At 40.6% G+C, this 16,425-nt stretch overlaps 1 protein-coding gene across 1 annotated transcript in view; it reads left to right on the forward strand.

Moving 5' to 3' along the window:
- The window catches only part of myo9b (myosin IXB), a 52,607-nt gene that overhangs the window by 6,255 nt on the left and 29,927 nt on the right, over positions 1-16,425 (forward strand). Inside the window, exons 2-4 of the mRNA XM_083887614.1 lie at positions 12,740-12,958; positions 13,487-13,706; positions 13,940-14,449. Of these exons, the coding sequence (XP_083743740.1) occupies positions 12,801-12,958; positions 13,487-13,706; positions 13,940-14,449 (888 nt within the window). The 5' untranslated portion in view covers positions 12,740-12,800. The remainder of the gene's footprint in view (positions 1-12,739; positions 12,959-13,486; positions 13,707-13,939; positions 14,450-16,425) is intronic.

The raw sequence follows: 16,425 nt of genomic DNA on the forward strand, positions 1-16,425 counted from the left end.
AACAACCCAGAAAATGTCCACAGTAGACTTACAGCTTTTGTCTGATTTCTTTTATATATATCTGCAGATGACTTGCCATAGCTGAGTACTGTATGTTCCATCTCTTAACATAGTGATTTTGAGTTGTGCTGGCCCCTTTCTGTCACTCCCTCTTGTCCACCCCTTGGTGGCAGGGTGTGTTTGTGTGTGTGTTATAGATTGACTTGCTTTGTGACCACTGATCCTGTCCCTTGGCTCAGGATTATGGGCAGGGAGAAGACGCACCCTGGGGCTGTATTTGCCTGATGGCTCAGCTCTGAAGGTGACCATTCAGACTAGGGATGCACTGATTAATCGGCCAGTGACCGGCCGATTTTCACGCGATCAGCCGCAATCGGCGACTGGCAGGTCAGACAGAAATATTCCGATTTTAATAAGCCGGTCAAATGCACCCGCATCGTCGGGACCTTAAATCACTTGCACAAAACTTTTGATCCGCATTTGTTTGTTTGTCATTTAAACCAGTGTGAGCAGAGAGCGCGAGGCATTGTTGGCACGGGCGGGAGAGAGAGAGAGAGAGTGAGATCTGCGCTCTTGGTCATTAGTTAATTTACTTATTTATGTGTAGGTACTATGTTGTGAAATATGTTTAAACTTAAATAAACTACACATACAGGTAGTGATTCGTTTTTGTATTTTTAGTTGGATATTGGATGTGAACTGATTGTATTTCTATGTTAAAATGTTCTATTAAAGAAAATATGCAAAAATATATATCTTTCTGTAAAGCTGTAAAGTGGTTTAAAAAATTGGAATCGGCTAAAATCGGTATCGGCAGGTCAAACCTCTTGAAAAATCGGAAATTGGAATCGGCCCCAAAAATGGCAATCGGTGCATCCCTAATTCAGACTGTAAGAATTGATAAAGCTCAGTTGTGCCAGACGGATACACCATGCTGTCAATTTAGATAATCATTATTTACCAAAACTTGTAACGACATACATTTTGTATGAGATTCATGTTGGGGAGGTGCATATAAGAATAAAGACATTTTCGAATTAGGAGGAGGTTATGGGTGTTGGACTCTGGACAACAAGGCCTATATTGCTCCATTTGAAGCTCATAATACTTGTTCTTGTAATTAGTTGTGTGAATTTTTTGAGGAGCATCACAACAGGAGCAGATGTATCAAAAATACTAAAAGCCTTGGGGGGGAGTGTGATAGACATTGTGCCTGTGGAGCTGGGCTGTGTGTGCAAACATGAATATGGAGTATAACACACTTTTGGTGCACAAAATGAGGGTGCCAGGCACATCTGATGGTAATATTTTTAATACTGTTACTGTGACAATGAGTAAAATTACAATTGCACAACAAAGTAATTTAGTTCACTTTACTCACATTATTGCATTGATTTTATTTGGATTCAGTGATTTGTATTCCAAAAGTAACATTGCAATGAAATTGCATTTGTATGATTATTTCCCCCCCAAATGACTTGTGACTACTCTTGGCAGTCTTAGTGGAGACAAAACAGCTTATTTTGTTTTGGAACATTTTATGTTTTGCTGTTTTTGGAATGTGTGTTGTATTTCATGTCCAATTACATCAGCACTACTCTATGATCAGTGTTGGGGATGAACTGTGTGTGTGGACTGTCTCAACACTGGAGGCCTGAAAGGCTCTTGAGTGATGAGAGAAGTGAAAAAAAAAATCAAAGCGCAGATGAAGGAGGCACAGATGGGGGAGGAAAGGGATGGAAAGACCAGAGACAAGCTGAGAGTAGAAGGAAGTAGAGATGGAGAAGGAACAGGATACCTTGGCTGCGTGCTCACTGTTGGCTTGTCCTAGCTTTGCTGTGTTTGTTTTTACTCTATTTTTACTGAGCAGTCTGACTCTGGTCAGTGATGAATGACTCCATATGTAAGTTGCATTACATCTGACAAAATGTATTGAGGATTTTTGGCTTTAGTAAGAGGGGGGGGCATTGTAAAGAGATGTTTGATGTTTATGGAAGAAACACAAGGGACAGGAGTCCCATTTTTTTTTTAAAGTTGTGACCTTTGAAAAATGTCATCAGTGATGTTTTATTTTTTTTTGTTCTTATCAGTGTTGTCATGTTAGATAACAACAATGATAACATGTTGGATGACTTTATCAATCCCCAATGACAAGTTGTCATAGCAGCCTGGACGTGAGGTACTAAAACTTTTCAAATTAAAAGAGGTTCTTAATTTGAAAAGACTCACAGCCGCGGCTGGAGTTCAACAGTCTGACGGCTCTGACAGCGTTTTGCATTACGTGCATCTGCACAATACCATAGCCCGTGATATCCGAAAATAACTAGTAATATCAGCCCAATAACTGTAGAGGAATATTAAGATTATTTGGCTGTGTGCATGTCCTCGCACAGAGCGAGACTGAACATGGCTGACACACAAATAGACCATGGGACGCTGTTGCTGTTGCGGGCAAGCGTGCCTGCAGTTATAAAACCAATCAACGATTATTAGACTAAAACATTGGAATATGCCAATATTTTCATACTCAAAACGGACGGAGCAACCTTAGCTTACCGTTTTTAAATGATATGCCATGTTTGTAGTAGAGCTGTGAAAAGCAAACTGTTGCTTGCAAAGTTTGCGTTCCACTTTTTTTTACAGTCATCTACTTTTCAAAAATACAGCCACACTGCTGATGTCTGTGACAGGGATGACTGTAGCCTAAAATGAAAAGCTCAAAATTCACGTCTACTTAATGGCAACGCTAATCTGTCTGTCTCTCATTAGCCATGGCCTGACAACAAACCACTGGGCTGGACTAAACAAAAATGGTGGAAAACAAGGGGGTGTTTTCTGAAGACACGCCGTTACCTGTGAAATACGGGTGCTCGAAAACATCCCCACTAACACTTGGTACTTTCCTCCTAATGAAATTCACCATAAAAAATAATAATAATTAAAAAATGAGTCGACCAATCAGAATTTTGATCGAGCAAGAACATGTTGACCAATTAGTAGACCAGTCGACTTTGACTTGACAGCCCTAGTAAATACTAGAGATTAGACTAGAGAGTATACCAGCAGTTACCACATTTCAGCAGGTCATTTTACCATGCATTGAATTGATTCTTTTGTAAAAGTGCACTAAACGGGTGTATCTAAAGAAATGGCTGATGAATGTAAATATTTTTATCCGTGTTTGTGCTCAATCAAGATTTTAGCATTGTTACCGTCCCAGCTGCCTCGACTATTTCATTTTGTAAGAAACAATGTGTGTGGCAGCGTTTAGAAAGTCTATTAAAGACTATTGTCATGTGGAAGTGTTTTTTGGAGTGGGGTTGTCCACATGAGTGTGTGCAATAATCCCCTCTGTCTGCCTCTTTCCCCTTACTTCCTTTTCTTGTCTTCCTGACCAATGCCTGCAGCTGCCCCACATCTCCAGATGGCGTGCTGTGTGTTTGTGTGTTTTTGCACATGTAGTTTTTATCCTGCTGAACTGGAAGGAAGTATTTCCTTAACAGGAGCCCATCCTGAAAAACATCTTTTCTTTTAAATGACAGCATTTACAGTGCATGTACAGTGGGTGGAATGATTAATACCACTTACCAACAAGCAGAACTACATCTCTTTTAAAGAGTTGTTGGAAGTTGCCATCAAACAATCTGACCATAAATTATTTAAACATGAAGGAGAATCAGATCATCCTCATACATGTTTTCACTATGTTGTATTTGTCTTTTGTTGGTTGAAACTGCTCTATTAATCCAATATGTTTGAGTCGAATACTCTGGGAAAACTCTGGAATCCACTGTCACCACCAACCAGTGAGAAATCCCTAAACACCCAGGCAGACTGAGCAGAGATGTCTGGGCTGCATTAAGGCAGACATGCTATGGCCTTTCTGGCCTGGTGTATTTCATTTGGATTTTGCTGCTTTGAATCTTAAATTTCATCATATGGATTGAAAACGTTTTTTCTTATACACCATTGTGGTTCCTGTGCATGATCTCAGCCCAACCTAAACGTTATGGATGAAATGTTATGGTATTTGAATTTTGCAAGACATGCACTTTGTTCAAAACTGGGATATTATTTGGAGAACTTGTATGGAATCTTCACTGTGCTCTGTTTTTGAGAGAGATGGTGGAAGGAAAAACATTCATTGTATTTTGTGATTCATTCACATCTGTTTCATAGGTGTTTCTGGTTTGCACACATGGACATGCCCTCTCGCCTTGACTGAGTATGTGACCTTGTAGTACGATGACGTATGTAAATCAACACAAGGGCATTTGTTTTAATCTTAAGCACACCTTCTCCAAGTCTGACCTTCTCCTCTTCTCAGTGTGCTATGGCATCTGGACTGCGTTAAAGCAGAAGTGCCAAATGTGAGGAAGAGGGTATTTGAAGAGAGTGACCAGCGGGGGGTTAAAGTAGAGACACTGGAGGGTGACGTTGGTGGAGATTCCGTGAAAGATGGTGATATGATGGAAGATATGGAGGTAAAAGTGCAGAGTTAAAAACTCAGCGTTGCATCAGAAGCAGACACATGGGAGTAGTTAAAGACTGTGAGCCCAGGCCTCTTTGATTATTGACCTGCAGGGAAATTTACTTAAAACTAGGAGTTCATAAAGCCACAGCTGAGACTAATGTCTAATTACCTGAAGCAGTATCCGAGCAGACTGACACACGTTGCGCCAGAGCGTTAGCGCCATGATTTCAAGTTGTTTTAAATTAGTTTCTCCTTGTTTTTTTTGCTTACAGCCCCAGCTGTTAAAGTGATCTGCATGTGAAACAGGGTCATACCTACCTCCGAGGGATTTCAGATTAACAGCATTCTGCTTCATCTAGTCGATACATGACTCTGATACATGATTTTTTTGGAGTAGTGGATCAATGCAGTGCAATCAAATGGCCATACTATAATTGATTACCACTGCGTATTGCAGTTTTGTGCATATTGTGACAGACAAACTCTGCATTGTTGGGGGCTGTGCAATATGACCCATTTCATATCCCAACAATTGTAAGGCCTTATCCAGAGAAAGATACTCAGCTTCAGTGTATGCTTCACATGTATACAATCCAAGTGTCTCTACTGCAGTGCATTTTTAAAAAATAATTAACTAATTCAGTTAAACTTGGAAAATGGTGACCTTACAGCATTAATCAAGCAAACAAAACCTACTATTCCATGTTGAGAAGTATCTGCTGTGAAAAAGGTCTATTATGCCAAAGTTAATCGAGACATGCTGCAGCATTACACTGACAGCTTGTTAATATGTAAGACCAATTTTCAGTAACATCATCCCAATCCAAATGCCAGTACTGTAATAGTACTGTTTCATAATGTGAAATGGATCTTTCTTTACTATGAGCTTGTATCAGCAGAGTAATATCAACAAGTCTGAATCCATATGTGGCGTCTCTCTCCTTTATTCCCTTGCTTAGATTGAGGTAGCAGATGCTCCTCGGCACTGGTTTTATTGTGTGTGGTTGACTGGCCAAGGAGCTGACTTAAATACAGGGGGGAGGAGTGGATCTTTTAGTGCTCAGTTTTTCTTCTTTTTTTCCCCCCTTCACTCTCTCTTCACAGATCTCTATCTGTTTTTGTCTCACTGAGCCCAGTTGGTGTCTGCTGTATGAGTTAATTCCCTGACTGTGGTTTTGGTCCCTTTTAAACAAAAGACTGCATCTTTCAATAGGCCACATGGCTCCACTGGGAGGAGGGCTCTGATCCATTCACAGCCATTTGGATGCATCTGCACTTCCTATAGAGCCCCAGGCCTGAGGTTCATACACCACCACTCAGTAGCAACAGGAGCAATATCTCGCTAAAAGACACACGTCCTGAGTGCATTTATGAGTACCTAAAGAAATACACTCCACACATGCATGGGCTGGAAGCCACAGGCAGCACATGCAAAGAGACGGACACATACACGCTCGCACACATTGATTGTGTACTTCCCCTGAGTCTGCCTCTCATTGTGCCCTGAGGACAATGCAGCCCGCTTTGGCAAAGAGCCAGACCCTCTCATCTCCATTAGGTCACCCAGAGAGAGTTGCAGTGGTGAGGGATACTTCTGTGAGCCCAGCTCCACTGTCAAAAAGGAACTCGATCAACACATTTGCAGCCATTCACACAGTTTGCAAAAGGGGTAGACGGACGTTATGACATTATTATTATTTTGTTGTTTTATTGTTTAGATTACTTGCCTCCACATTGCATATTGCAGGCCCGTCATTATAAAAACATGTTTTTGGAGCAAATGCATCCTAAAACCACAGAGGTTTATTCAGCTTCTTAAATGTCTTAATGCAATGTCTTGTCCAAAGATATCATAATTAAAAAGGTAGATACACATTGATTGTTAATTCCTTTCCAAATATGGGGTTGTTTTTAGGCTAATTTCGGAAAAGCAAATACTGGAATCATTCATTCAGAGCTCTCTTGGTTTTTCAGTTTTACTCCTCTTACTTAATCAGATTTAAAAACAACACTCATGATGGAGCCTGTAGCCTTGCATTTTCTCATCACACTTACCTGCGTTGCTTGTAAACACCCAAACACACAATTACATTGTCAGTTACATTAAAAGTGTTAAGATGGCTCCTACAAAGACCTAGTATGCCTTCATTGCAACGTTTGTTGAAACCTTCATGTAATCAGTATGATTTGTGAAGCTCTTAACCTGTTAGATCTAACATCTAGTCGGCTTTCAAAATCACAAACTGAAAACTCTCCTGGCCCCCTGCTGTCATTGTCATGGCAGTGATTAATTAAGACCATGATGGGAGCAGCCTGGAGCTGTGACTCATGGGATTTCGTCTTGTGATGCTGAAAAGTAATGCTGGGAGTCACCATATCTGTGGTCCACAGACACTTGTGACATCATTGCTTCCTTTTGGTTCACCTTAACTATGTGCTTGTACTAGACTGTGAGACATAGAGTCAGTCAGGGAGAGATAGGAGGAGTGAGAAAGAGAGCTCGCCCTAAAAGCAGAGTCTATTCCAGCTGAACTTTATTGACCCTGAATGTGTCACTGGGTCAGTCACTTCCTGCCAGATCATAGTCCACCAGTGGAGCTTTTGCCCTGACTCGCTGCTTTGTTTATACAGTTTCTATTTATATAATTATGTATTGATGTGTGAGTGTGTGGCAGTCTTGGGAGGTCCATTAGGAAGAAAATGTACTGTTTGTAACACATACTTAGAACATAACACTCATTGCCTACACAAGTGAGATCACAATCATTACAACTGGCCATATAAAGGCAAAATATTTATTTTCTCTGTTCACTAATTGGCACTGTAGACTAGACTGACTGTTGCTCCTCCTCTTCCTCCTTCACTGGGTGGAGCTTTTTGCTTGATCTTTGATGGGTTGTTGAGGGAGACAGAGTAGGTACGGCCTAGTTGACTCAATACACTGTGTCAGTGATTGTCAAATAACTCCCTCTCTTAAGGCCACATTATACTTCTCCGACTGCGTAATGCGTTATCCAACTGCGTAACCACGGAGACCCCTCGAGCCTTCATAGTTCTCCTTCGTGGTGCCGGATACGCACTGCAATTTTCCGCCCGATCAGTAGGGGTCGCTACGCAAGGTTGTCGTGCTTCTTGCTACAGTGAGCAATGGGGCCCGAGAGAGAAAGACTGTTGTTGTTGTTGCAGCTGAATAACATTGAAACAGTGGGCGTTTCTCACTTGAAATAAATATTTTCTGTGTCCCGGAATGCAGTTTTAAGATCATTTGAGGCAAGAAATTAGCCATTTAGAGTCTAAACATGTGGTTTGTGTCTTAAGATATACATATTTATAGTTTGGCAGCGACGTCGTCGGCGGTGATCAGCTCCACCTCTGTGGACCCTCGGTGCGTACAGTGGCCGACACAGAGCAGCATTATCTCGGCCTGTCCTGAGGACCAATCGCAGCCCGTTGACCCTTGACGGAGTGGTGGACACTTCTATTTCGTGCACCTGGAGACGACGGAGAGACTCTCCGCCAGCCTCTCCAGCGACGTAGAGGGGTCTCCGTAACCTACGCAGAGCACTTTCACGCAGAAGTATACATTGGGCTGTACTGTCCTTGCAGTGGAGTATTGACTCTGTGTACCTAACACCATAGAGGTGAAATATTGCCCCCCCCCCCCTCAACTGTCTCAGTAGCGTTAGGATTGAAGATCGTGCACTTGTCCACACACAACCATGTGTGGGCTAAAAGTCTAATTGTTCATAAGGAGAAAAACTGTGAACTCTATCCATCAATAAATGTTACTTAGTTAATTTATTGTTTTGCATGAATAAATCAGCTGAGCAACATGCCTATGAATGCTCTATGAATGCACAGTGGAATCAACTTACTGAAAGCCTATTCACTTTGGATTATAAGGAGTTACTTGGAATGAGGTTAGCGAGGATGAGTCGTACATCTTTCTTTTAAAAAATGGTTTAAGGAGCTTGCTAGTGGTTAATGCCCTCCTTCTGCCCACAGGAGCTAAAAAGCCCCTCTCTGCCCTCAGCTGCTGTCCTCTGCTCTCAAGTCTTCTCATCCACCCACAGTAAGCAGCTAAAGTGCCAGGCTAAGCCTCCGCAGAGCAGACAACCCTGGTTCTTATCTGTGGAATGCTGGGTATCCTCACAGAGGATCTCCTCTGTACGCAGGAAGCTGTATAATCTCAAAGCCTCCGTCTCCTTTAATTGTCCCCTGGGACCTCGCTCTCTCTCTTTTCTGTCTCACTTTTAAACATTTATTTTTCTCATTCGCTGCCTCTCCCTCTCATCTCATCTCTTTTTCTTTGTTCAATGTCACTGTCTTTTTTTTTCTATTAATTGAGATCAAATGCATTTATAAGAAACAGATAGATACTGCAGCTCTATGTTTGTGCCTTTGAAACAAGTTGAGAAAGGGTTAAAAGGGACGGATTTAAACCAGACAGATCTCATGATGGAGGATAATGATGATGCTGTTTTTGTGGTCGCTGCAGTTTTGCATGCCTTGGCATTTTACAGGCTTGCATGTTTTAGGGACTGTGGTCAGCATGCCTGGCAAAGATACAAGCCCATGTGTCTGATGTTGCTCTATTTTTCCTCTGATTTTCTACTGTGACCTAAATTAGTCCAGTGTTGCTGGCTTTGTAAATATATCATTGATGTTTAGTTTTGTAGCTGATCCATTTATAGTATGATCTGTGCCGCTTTGCATCTCTTATTCTGATTTCCTATGATTGCCGTTTTATAAATGAACCAAAGCTCAATGATACTGATGATGCTCATTTACAATTGAAGCAAAATATGCATTTAAAACAAACTTAGGCATTTCAAAGGGTCAATTAAGTACTGATTTGAGGTACTGTATATTTTGAATACAAGACATATCAGGATATAAAGCTGCAGACAGGTTGTTTCTCTGGACTCCTGAAAAATATTTTTTGACATGTTAACGCTTATGCAACTAGTTATTAGTAGCAGCACTAGGTGACATGGTTTGAAAACATTTTTTTGGATATTGAAGTAGATAATTCCTTTCACAGGTAGAGACTGGTATATGAATGTGTGAGCTTATATTTTATACATGATTAAACAGAGGACCTGTCCGTTAGTAAAGTAGGTATGTTTTCTTAAAAGTCTAAATGAGCTGTGCTCTTATATGGACTGGAAGGCCAATTTGTAAATTGAATACAGATGACCACTCCAGGGCTTATGAATTATATTAGTCAAAGTTTCAGTTAAAATAAACCTTGTGATGGAGAAATGGAGAACTTGCTTTCATGTGTGTGAGACCCTCTTTTCCTCATGTCTGCTTATTTTAGATATATCTCAGACACTAACATTTCTTATTTTTCAGGTTGGGAAAATAAACTGTCTCTGCTTGAATGATAAAAGTGATAAACTGTAGCCTTACAGGACTGGACCTTGGATCAGGTTACCAAAGCGATGCAGACTGCCTGCCATACAGTGATTTAAGCCAGGTTCCTGTTCCCTAAGGAGGGCTTACAGTTTACACAATATGCATTGCTGAAGCCATGCTACATGATCCGTCATTAGACAAAAGTTGAGCCAGCTGCTGTCTATGTGACTCACACCTAACTATAGATCACCATACTGCATTATTTTCTGTCACATGTGGGGTTAACCTGGATCATATTACTTTGTCTCTGGTCGTATTGGATGTCACATTGAATCATTTCATTTAACCCTCAACATATGATTGTACAATTATTTGAAAGCAAATTATAGAGGAGTGTTAGCCATCTATGGTTTTGTTGTGACACGTACTCTAACTACTGCACAGTAGATTATGGTGTTGCATAGACTGTTACGCCGTCTGGAATCAACGGTTTCATTCCACCATGTACAGTTTGCACATAGTTATACACTTTTTGATTTCTTTTTGTTGGATGATTATGAAAAAAAATTAGCTTAGTTTCATGAAGGCAACCTTTGTATGAAAATATTTATTGCCATGTTTAAAAGAGAAGGATAATTTGTTTAAAACTGAGCCTTTAAATAATTAGTAACACCACCTACTGTTTGATGCCCTGCATTGCTTGATGCACATAGACTAGGCCTGCGCAGAACAAACATTGAGTTGTATTTGCTAGCGGTGTTGTGTGTACACTGTACACTGTCTCTCTGCTGCATTGACGTGAGATTCCATGCAGAACAATGAGTGAGTATTATTAAGCAAGAGAGAGCAAATTACGTGTTGCCTTGGAAATGCAAATTCCAAGATCTCTGACTCACCAAAGACAATAACAAAGACTGGTTTGCTCAAGATTCCGAGGGCAGTCACTTGGCTACGTCAGAGTGTGCTACACATCAATAAAAGTGGACGCCATGGGCCAAGTGGCTCTCACAAGTTGCCCTCCCATCTTAAGCTGTGTCAGCACATTCAGTCCTTTAAATTTGAGGTAATTTGTCCTGGAAATACCTTGAAAAATCCTTGAATTTGATGTCAGCCAAGGTGAGGGAGCCTTGTTTTGTGCATGACACAAAAATAAAGATCAATCATATACCATAGTTACTGACCAGCACAACTTTGGTTTTGTATGACACCAGAGCGCATGAGGGGTGTCTGACTCGTATGTCTTGTGATATGGAGGCCAGTCTTTTGATTATCGGTAAGATGTTTGTCCTTATGTTTTCTCAGGTTTAGTTAATTAAAGAGTTGAGTGTAACTTAAAGGCTGCTTCACCTTAATGAGGACGTCGGTTTGCTCAGATCTTTTGTGTTGGGGCTTTTTGCGAGGCAGAAGAGAATGAGTTGTTGTGGTGAGGCGTCGCACATCATACATCACTGTAGGTTTCCTTACACCATTGTGGTTTACCCTAAGTGTTCTTTGTTGTTATGTTTTAGTTGCCATCTCTGAAGCGGAAGGTCTTAATTTCTGTGCAGCATTTATAGCTACATCTAAAGTCTCTGAGCAAAGACATGTGATGTGACTGTGTTGCAGGAAATCATCAACACCACCAATGCTTTTGTCAGAGCTCTGTACACAGGCTCGTGTGCTTTCTACATGAATAGGTATATAATCTTTTGCATTTAATTTGGTCTTATGTGTGAGGAAAGACTTGTCTGTAGACAGATAATTCAGGAATGGTGGGTGCTAATAATGCAGAAACTATTATGGTTATATTTTCATGTGATTTCTCTAGATTGGACAGACCAATGTGTGTGTTCTTGAGGGAGACCGTACCATCACATCAGTACACCCACTAACTTTGTTTTTCTCATTGTTCTGTAAGATTCACAAGTTCAGTGGTAACTTTATTAACTTAATTCATTTATAAAGCTAGATATGTGCATACTGTCAAAGCCTCAAGCAGTAAACATAGTTATTAATTCGAAAGGAGTATCTGGTCGCACAAGAACATCATATCAACCAAAGAATCAACCATTAAAACAGAAGTCGACACCCCTAATGCCATCTTATTTTTAAACTTCACTCTTGTTTTTACAATCACAGATCATCAGGTGTTGTTGATGTGATTGTCACCTTACAGTTTCTGGTTTCTCACCCTTTTTTGTCTTTAAGTTGTTGTGAAACATTCGTTGGTGATTTTATCTCGTTTTTTATTTGCGTATGCCGATGCCTACAGCTTCCCATGGTTTTAACATACTTTATGATAAACCAGTAGTTACAAGGAAACATGTTTAGACAGGAACCCAATGTGATAGGACACTGGCCTCACAAATGATCTGTTCCTTATTTATAAGGCCTGTGTCCTATTATACTATTATATCTTCGTAGGCCTTTTGTTACAGTGTAATAAGAGACACGTCTCTGTACAAGAGTTGCACAATGTGCAGAGTCTGAAAAAATCTGTGGGTCTGATTCCAAGTGAGAGCTTCCCATTTGGTATGAGACTTTGTTTGAAAGTCTACTATTTTGTTTGCATTTTAAATGGCTCTTCAGCGCTGCAATGACACATTGTTTAGACATTTAGAAGACTGCAATGCTTTATATTGGAAATTGTTCACTATGTAAGCTCTTCTACTGGGCTTTTACTGGCACTATAGCCATGCTGTGTGTTTAGTGGAATAGTATTGATGATAATAGATGGCATGAATGTGAATGTGAATGTGAATGTGACTCTTCTTGTTCATTCACAACCTTTTCCTCACTTTTTTTCCCCCTTTTATTGCAGTCCATTGTTAAAATCCAACTTGTAGGAATGGTCATAAAGATTTCTAGTGTTTATAATAGAAATACAAAAAATAGTAATTATTCAATTCAATCTTTCATTTTCAGGTGCTATCTGGTGACGGAAGCAGTGGGTGCGGCATGCTGAGGCCACTCCCCCTGGCTCAGGATGAGTGTCAGAGATGGCGCTGCCACCATGGCAACGAACGCAGGTGGAGGAAAAGGGGGAGGTGGGCCAGCTAACTCTACTGAAAATGATGGTCGCTTATACCAGCTCCAGATCTACCCACGGCTGGCTGCCCATCCCTCCACCTGCTGCAACCTTAGGTCAGTGATCCACAGTGTTATTGTTGAAGCATGTAAAAATTTACATTTTTAACTCTGATTTTGTTGCAAACGTTCAGAGATCTTATTTATTTCAAAGTATATTGTCTAAGAATAAGTGAGATCTAATGGTTGGGCTGTTACAAACAGTTGTTTGGCTCAGCCCTCTGTTTTACAATCATGTCAGGGAACTACTGTGGAAATCGTTCTTTGTTTGTGTCGTAAGCTTCTGCTTCAAAATGCTAAATGCTCACTGTCTGCTTTGTCCATTTGGGCTGCTGTGGAAACATGGCTTTGCATAATCATAAACCAAAGCCCTTGCCTAAAGGACATGTAAAGCTTATTCCAAGGCTACAAAAATCAAGGCAGTTTGCAAATTATACACTGACACAAACATACTGATATGTAGTATATTCAATCTCTGCCAATAAACCTCCTAAATGTGACATACCTGAGTGTATTTAAATGAATAAAGGACTACTGTAAGATGGTATTGATCAGACATTGTAATCGCTTCTTTTTACACAACAGAGTGCAGAAGGATGCAACCGCAGCTACTGTGATCTCGGATGCCGCCACGGCACTGGGGCTGGACCCCGGCCGCCTGTATGTGCTGGCGGAGGTGAAAGAATGTGGTGGAGAAGAGTGGGTGCTGGAGGCTGGAGACCAGCCAGTACAAAGGTTTCTGCTGTGGCCACGGAAAGCCCAGGAGGAACATCCTCGAAGCTTTGGCTTTTACTTCTTACTACAGGTAGCGTTGACGGCAAACACTTTGCTTGTTTTTGCATCGCTTTGCTTCAATAATAAAATCCAACAAGTTGTTTACATAGGTAGCATGTTTAGAAGTTACTGACTGGAAAAGTATAACAACACCAAAATATCTCTTCACATTCCAGAAAACCATCCAGAATATTTTTCTATGTGAAGATTTGATTGATTTAAAACCGTTTTACAACCTGTTTTTCTTTTCTTATCTCTCTCCAGGAAAGGAATCATGATGGTTCCATCCAGTATGTTCACCTCCCACCGGTGTCCAAGGAGCAGGAGGCGCAGCAGTTAGCCGCCAGAGGCTTCCTTCCACCTCCCCAGGATGACTTTGCAGACCTTTGTAACCTCCCTGTCCTCAATGAGGACGGGATATTAAATAATCTGCGCACACGCTTTTACAAGAAAAAGATCTACACCTATGCAGGCAGTATCCTCATCGCTATCAACCCCTTCAAGTTTCTGCCCATCTACAACCCGAAGTATGTCAAGATGTATGAAAACCACCAGCTGGGGAAACTGGAGCCTCATATTTTCGCTATCGCCGATGTAGCTTACTATGCCATGCTCAGGAAGAGGGTCAACCAGTGCATCGTCATCTCTGGGGAAAGTGGTTCGGGCAAAACTCAGAGTACCAACTTTCTGATCCACTGTTTGACTGCGCTCAGCCAGAAGGGTTATGCGAGTGGGGTGGAGAGGACTATACTAGGTGCTGGGCCAGTCTTGGAGGTAAGATGTGCAATTAACGATGGATTCAAATCTGTGATGTTAAAATCTGGTATCAGCCTCTTATAAAGGAACAGCCAAATAACAACAAAAAGAAAGAAGATATTGATGAAACAAGTTAACTCCACTTAGCTTTATTTCACATATCACCAAATTGTGGAGTAGCTATTCATGTTTAAGCTATGTTTTTATGATTCATGCTTACTTTATTTTCTACAATTGCTTCAGTCATGTGTTAAAATGCATTACTGATTCAGATTTGGTCATATGTAACAGTCACCACTATTTAGTTGCTATGACTTGAAATAAGCAAACACATGATGCCACAGGATGTAAAGCATACAGAGTTGATATATTTTTAGATAATTTCTTGCAAACATGCAGTATGAAATGATCAGAACTTGTTCCTTAATAAGCACATATATATTTCCAGGCTGTGACTCAATTGCACTTTTGTGCACAGGCTGAGCTAAATGTGGCAGAGGTTAGTCTGTGTACAGTGTAAAGGGCTTTAACACAAAGACTGTGCTTTACTCAGAAAGAAGAAATGAAAAAGAGGATGGGAAGTTACACCATTAACCCTTTCATGTGGCCTCTTGCCTTTGAAAATGCTGTGGAAATGTAGAACATTCAATCATTTCCCAGTTGTGGAATCAGTCAATCAATCAATCTGTTTGTCTATCTGTAAAAGATGAGGCCTTTTGTTCTTTGTTCCGCTGTGCATGTTTTTGCACAAACAATTTTGTACAAACAATTTTATTCACTGTGCTGATCTTTGTCTTTTTTGTTTTCATGACACTTTCTGGGCTCTCCTTAGCCACAGGGCCTTACATTCATCGACAGCTGCTGTTGGTCTAAAGCTTGTGCTTCTTTGTTGTCATTTTGGTTAGGTGACTTCTCTTCCTGCTTTCTCCTCTGAGAAAAAGATGCTTGTGCTAACTTGCTCACTGCAACGAGTGGCAGGGCAGATTAAATCAAAGCAGCCAATCTGAAACACAACTTTGTGCAGTTGCTAATTGGGAAATATTGATCAGTACACAAGTATTTATCAGGCTAGCTAGTTGATGATGATTGTGCCGATTTTGAAGACTGTAGATAAACGGACAGACGGACCAGTTATTGATTGGTCTATTGATTGAGTTGAGCAGTTTCTGTTTTCACTACAGTGAGTAAGGCGTTGTCTGCTAATCGGCCACCATCAGAATAAATAAATGAATTACATTGAACATGCATGCTTTAATAGTGAACCAGATATTTTCCTTAACATTCAAGTTTTGGATCGTCATAAAAAATCTGATGTATTAGATAGTGTTGTGGTTTGTGAAGCTTACAGTACAGTTTGCTGCAGATGATTTGGCAACTTCCTGTTCCCTAATATCTCTCATAAGATCTACACAAATATGTAGCATTGTCTGATGATACTCTGACTGCCATTCTCGTTTAACTAGAAATGGTTGCGTCATGAATGGTAAGTCATTACGCCCTATGAATTTAGTTGTATTCAGTTTAATTCAACCATGGAGCTATGTAGCAAAAAAACAGAGTAACTTTGTTTTGTTTATGTCTTTCCTCTGTAATGAGAAACATGGTCTCTACTTTCACATGTGGAAGAATTTACCTCTGGCCTGACCTCAGGCAGTTATTTTCCTTTATCCCCCCCCCCCCCCAACTCTTGTATGGAACAGTCCATTGTGAGTGTGGTTCAACACTGTACTCTGCAGGCCTCTCATCACTGGAAAGTTAACTCAATTTATAATGCAAATCTTCCATACTGCGTATTATTAGACATCTCTGTAAGCATAATATTGTGTGTGTGTGTAGTATAGTGTACTGGGTGGCATGTAAGTGTATGAGCTCAGGTCATATTAGGCTTTTAGAGTGCCTCCTGTTAGCGATGTAATCTAAATGTCTGTTTGTGATTTGACAGATTAGAGCTGGAAAAAGATCAAATTCAAAAAGATCAAGAGTTTCTCTCTGTT

This window comes from Microchirus variegatus, assembly GCF_963457635.1.
Source record: "Microchirus variegatus genome assembly, chromosome: 4".
Classification (NCBI taxonomy): Eukaryota; Metazoa; Chordata; class Actinopteri; order Pleuronectiformes; family Soleidae; genus Microchirus; species Microchirus variegatus.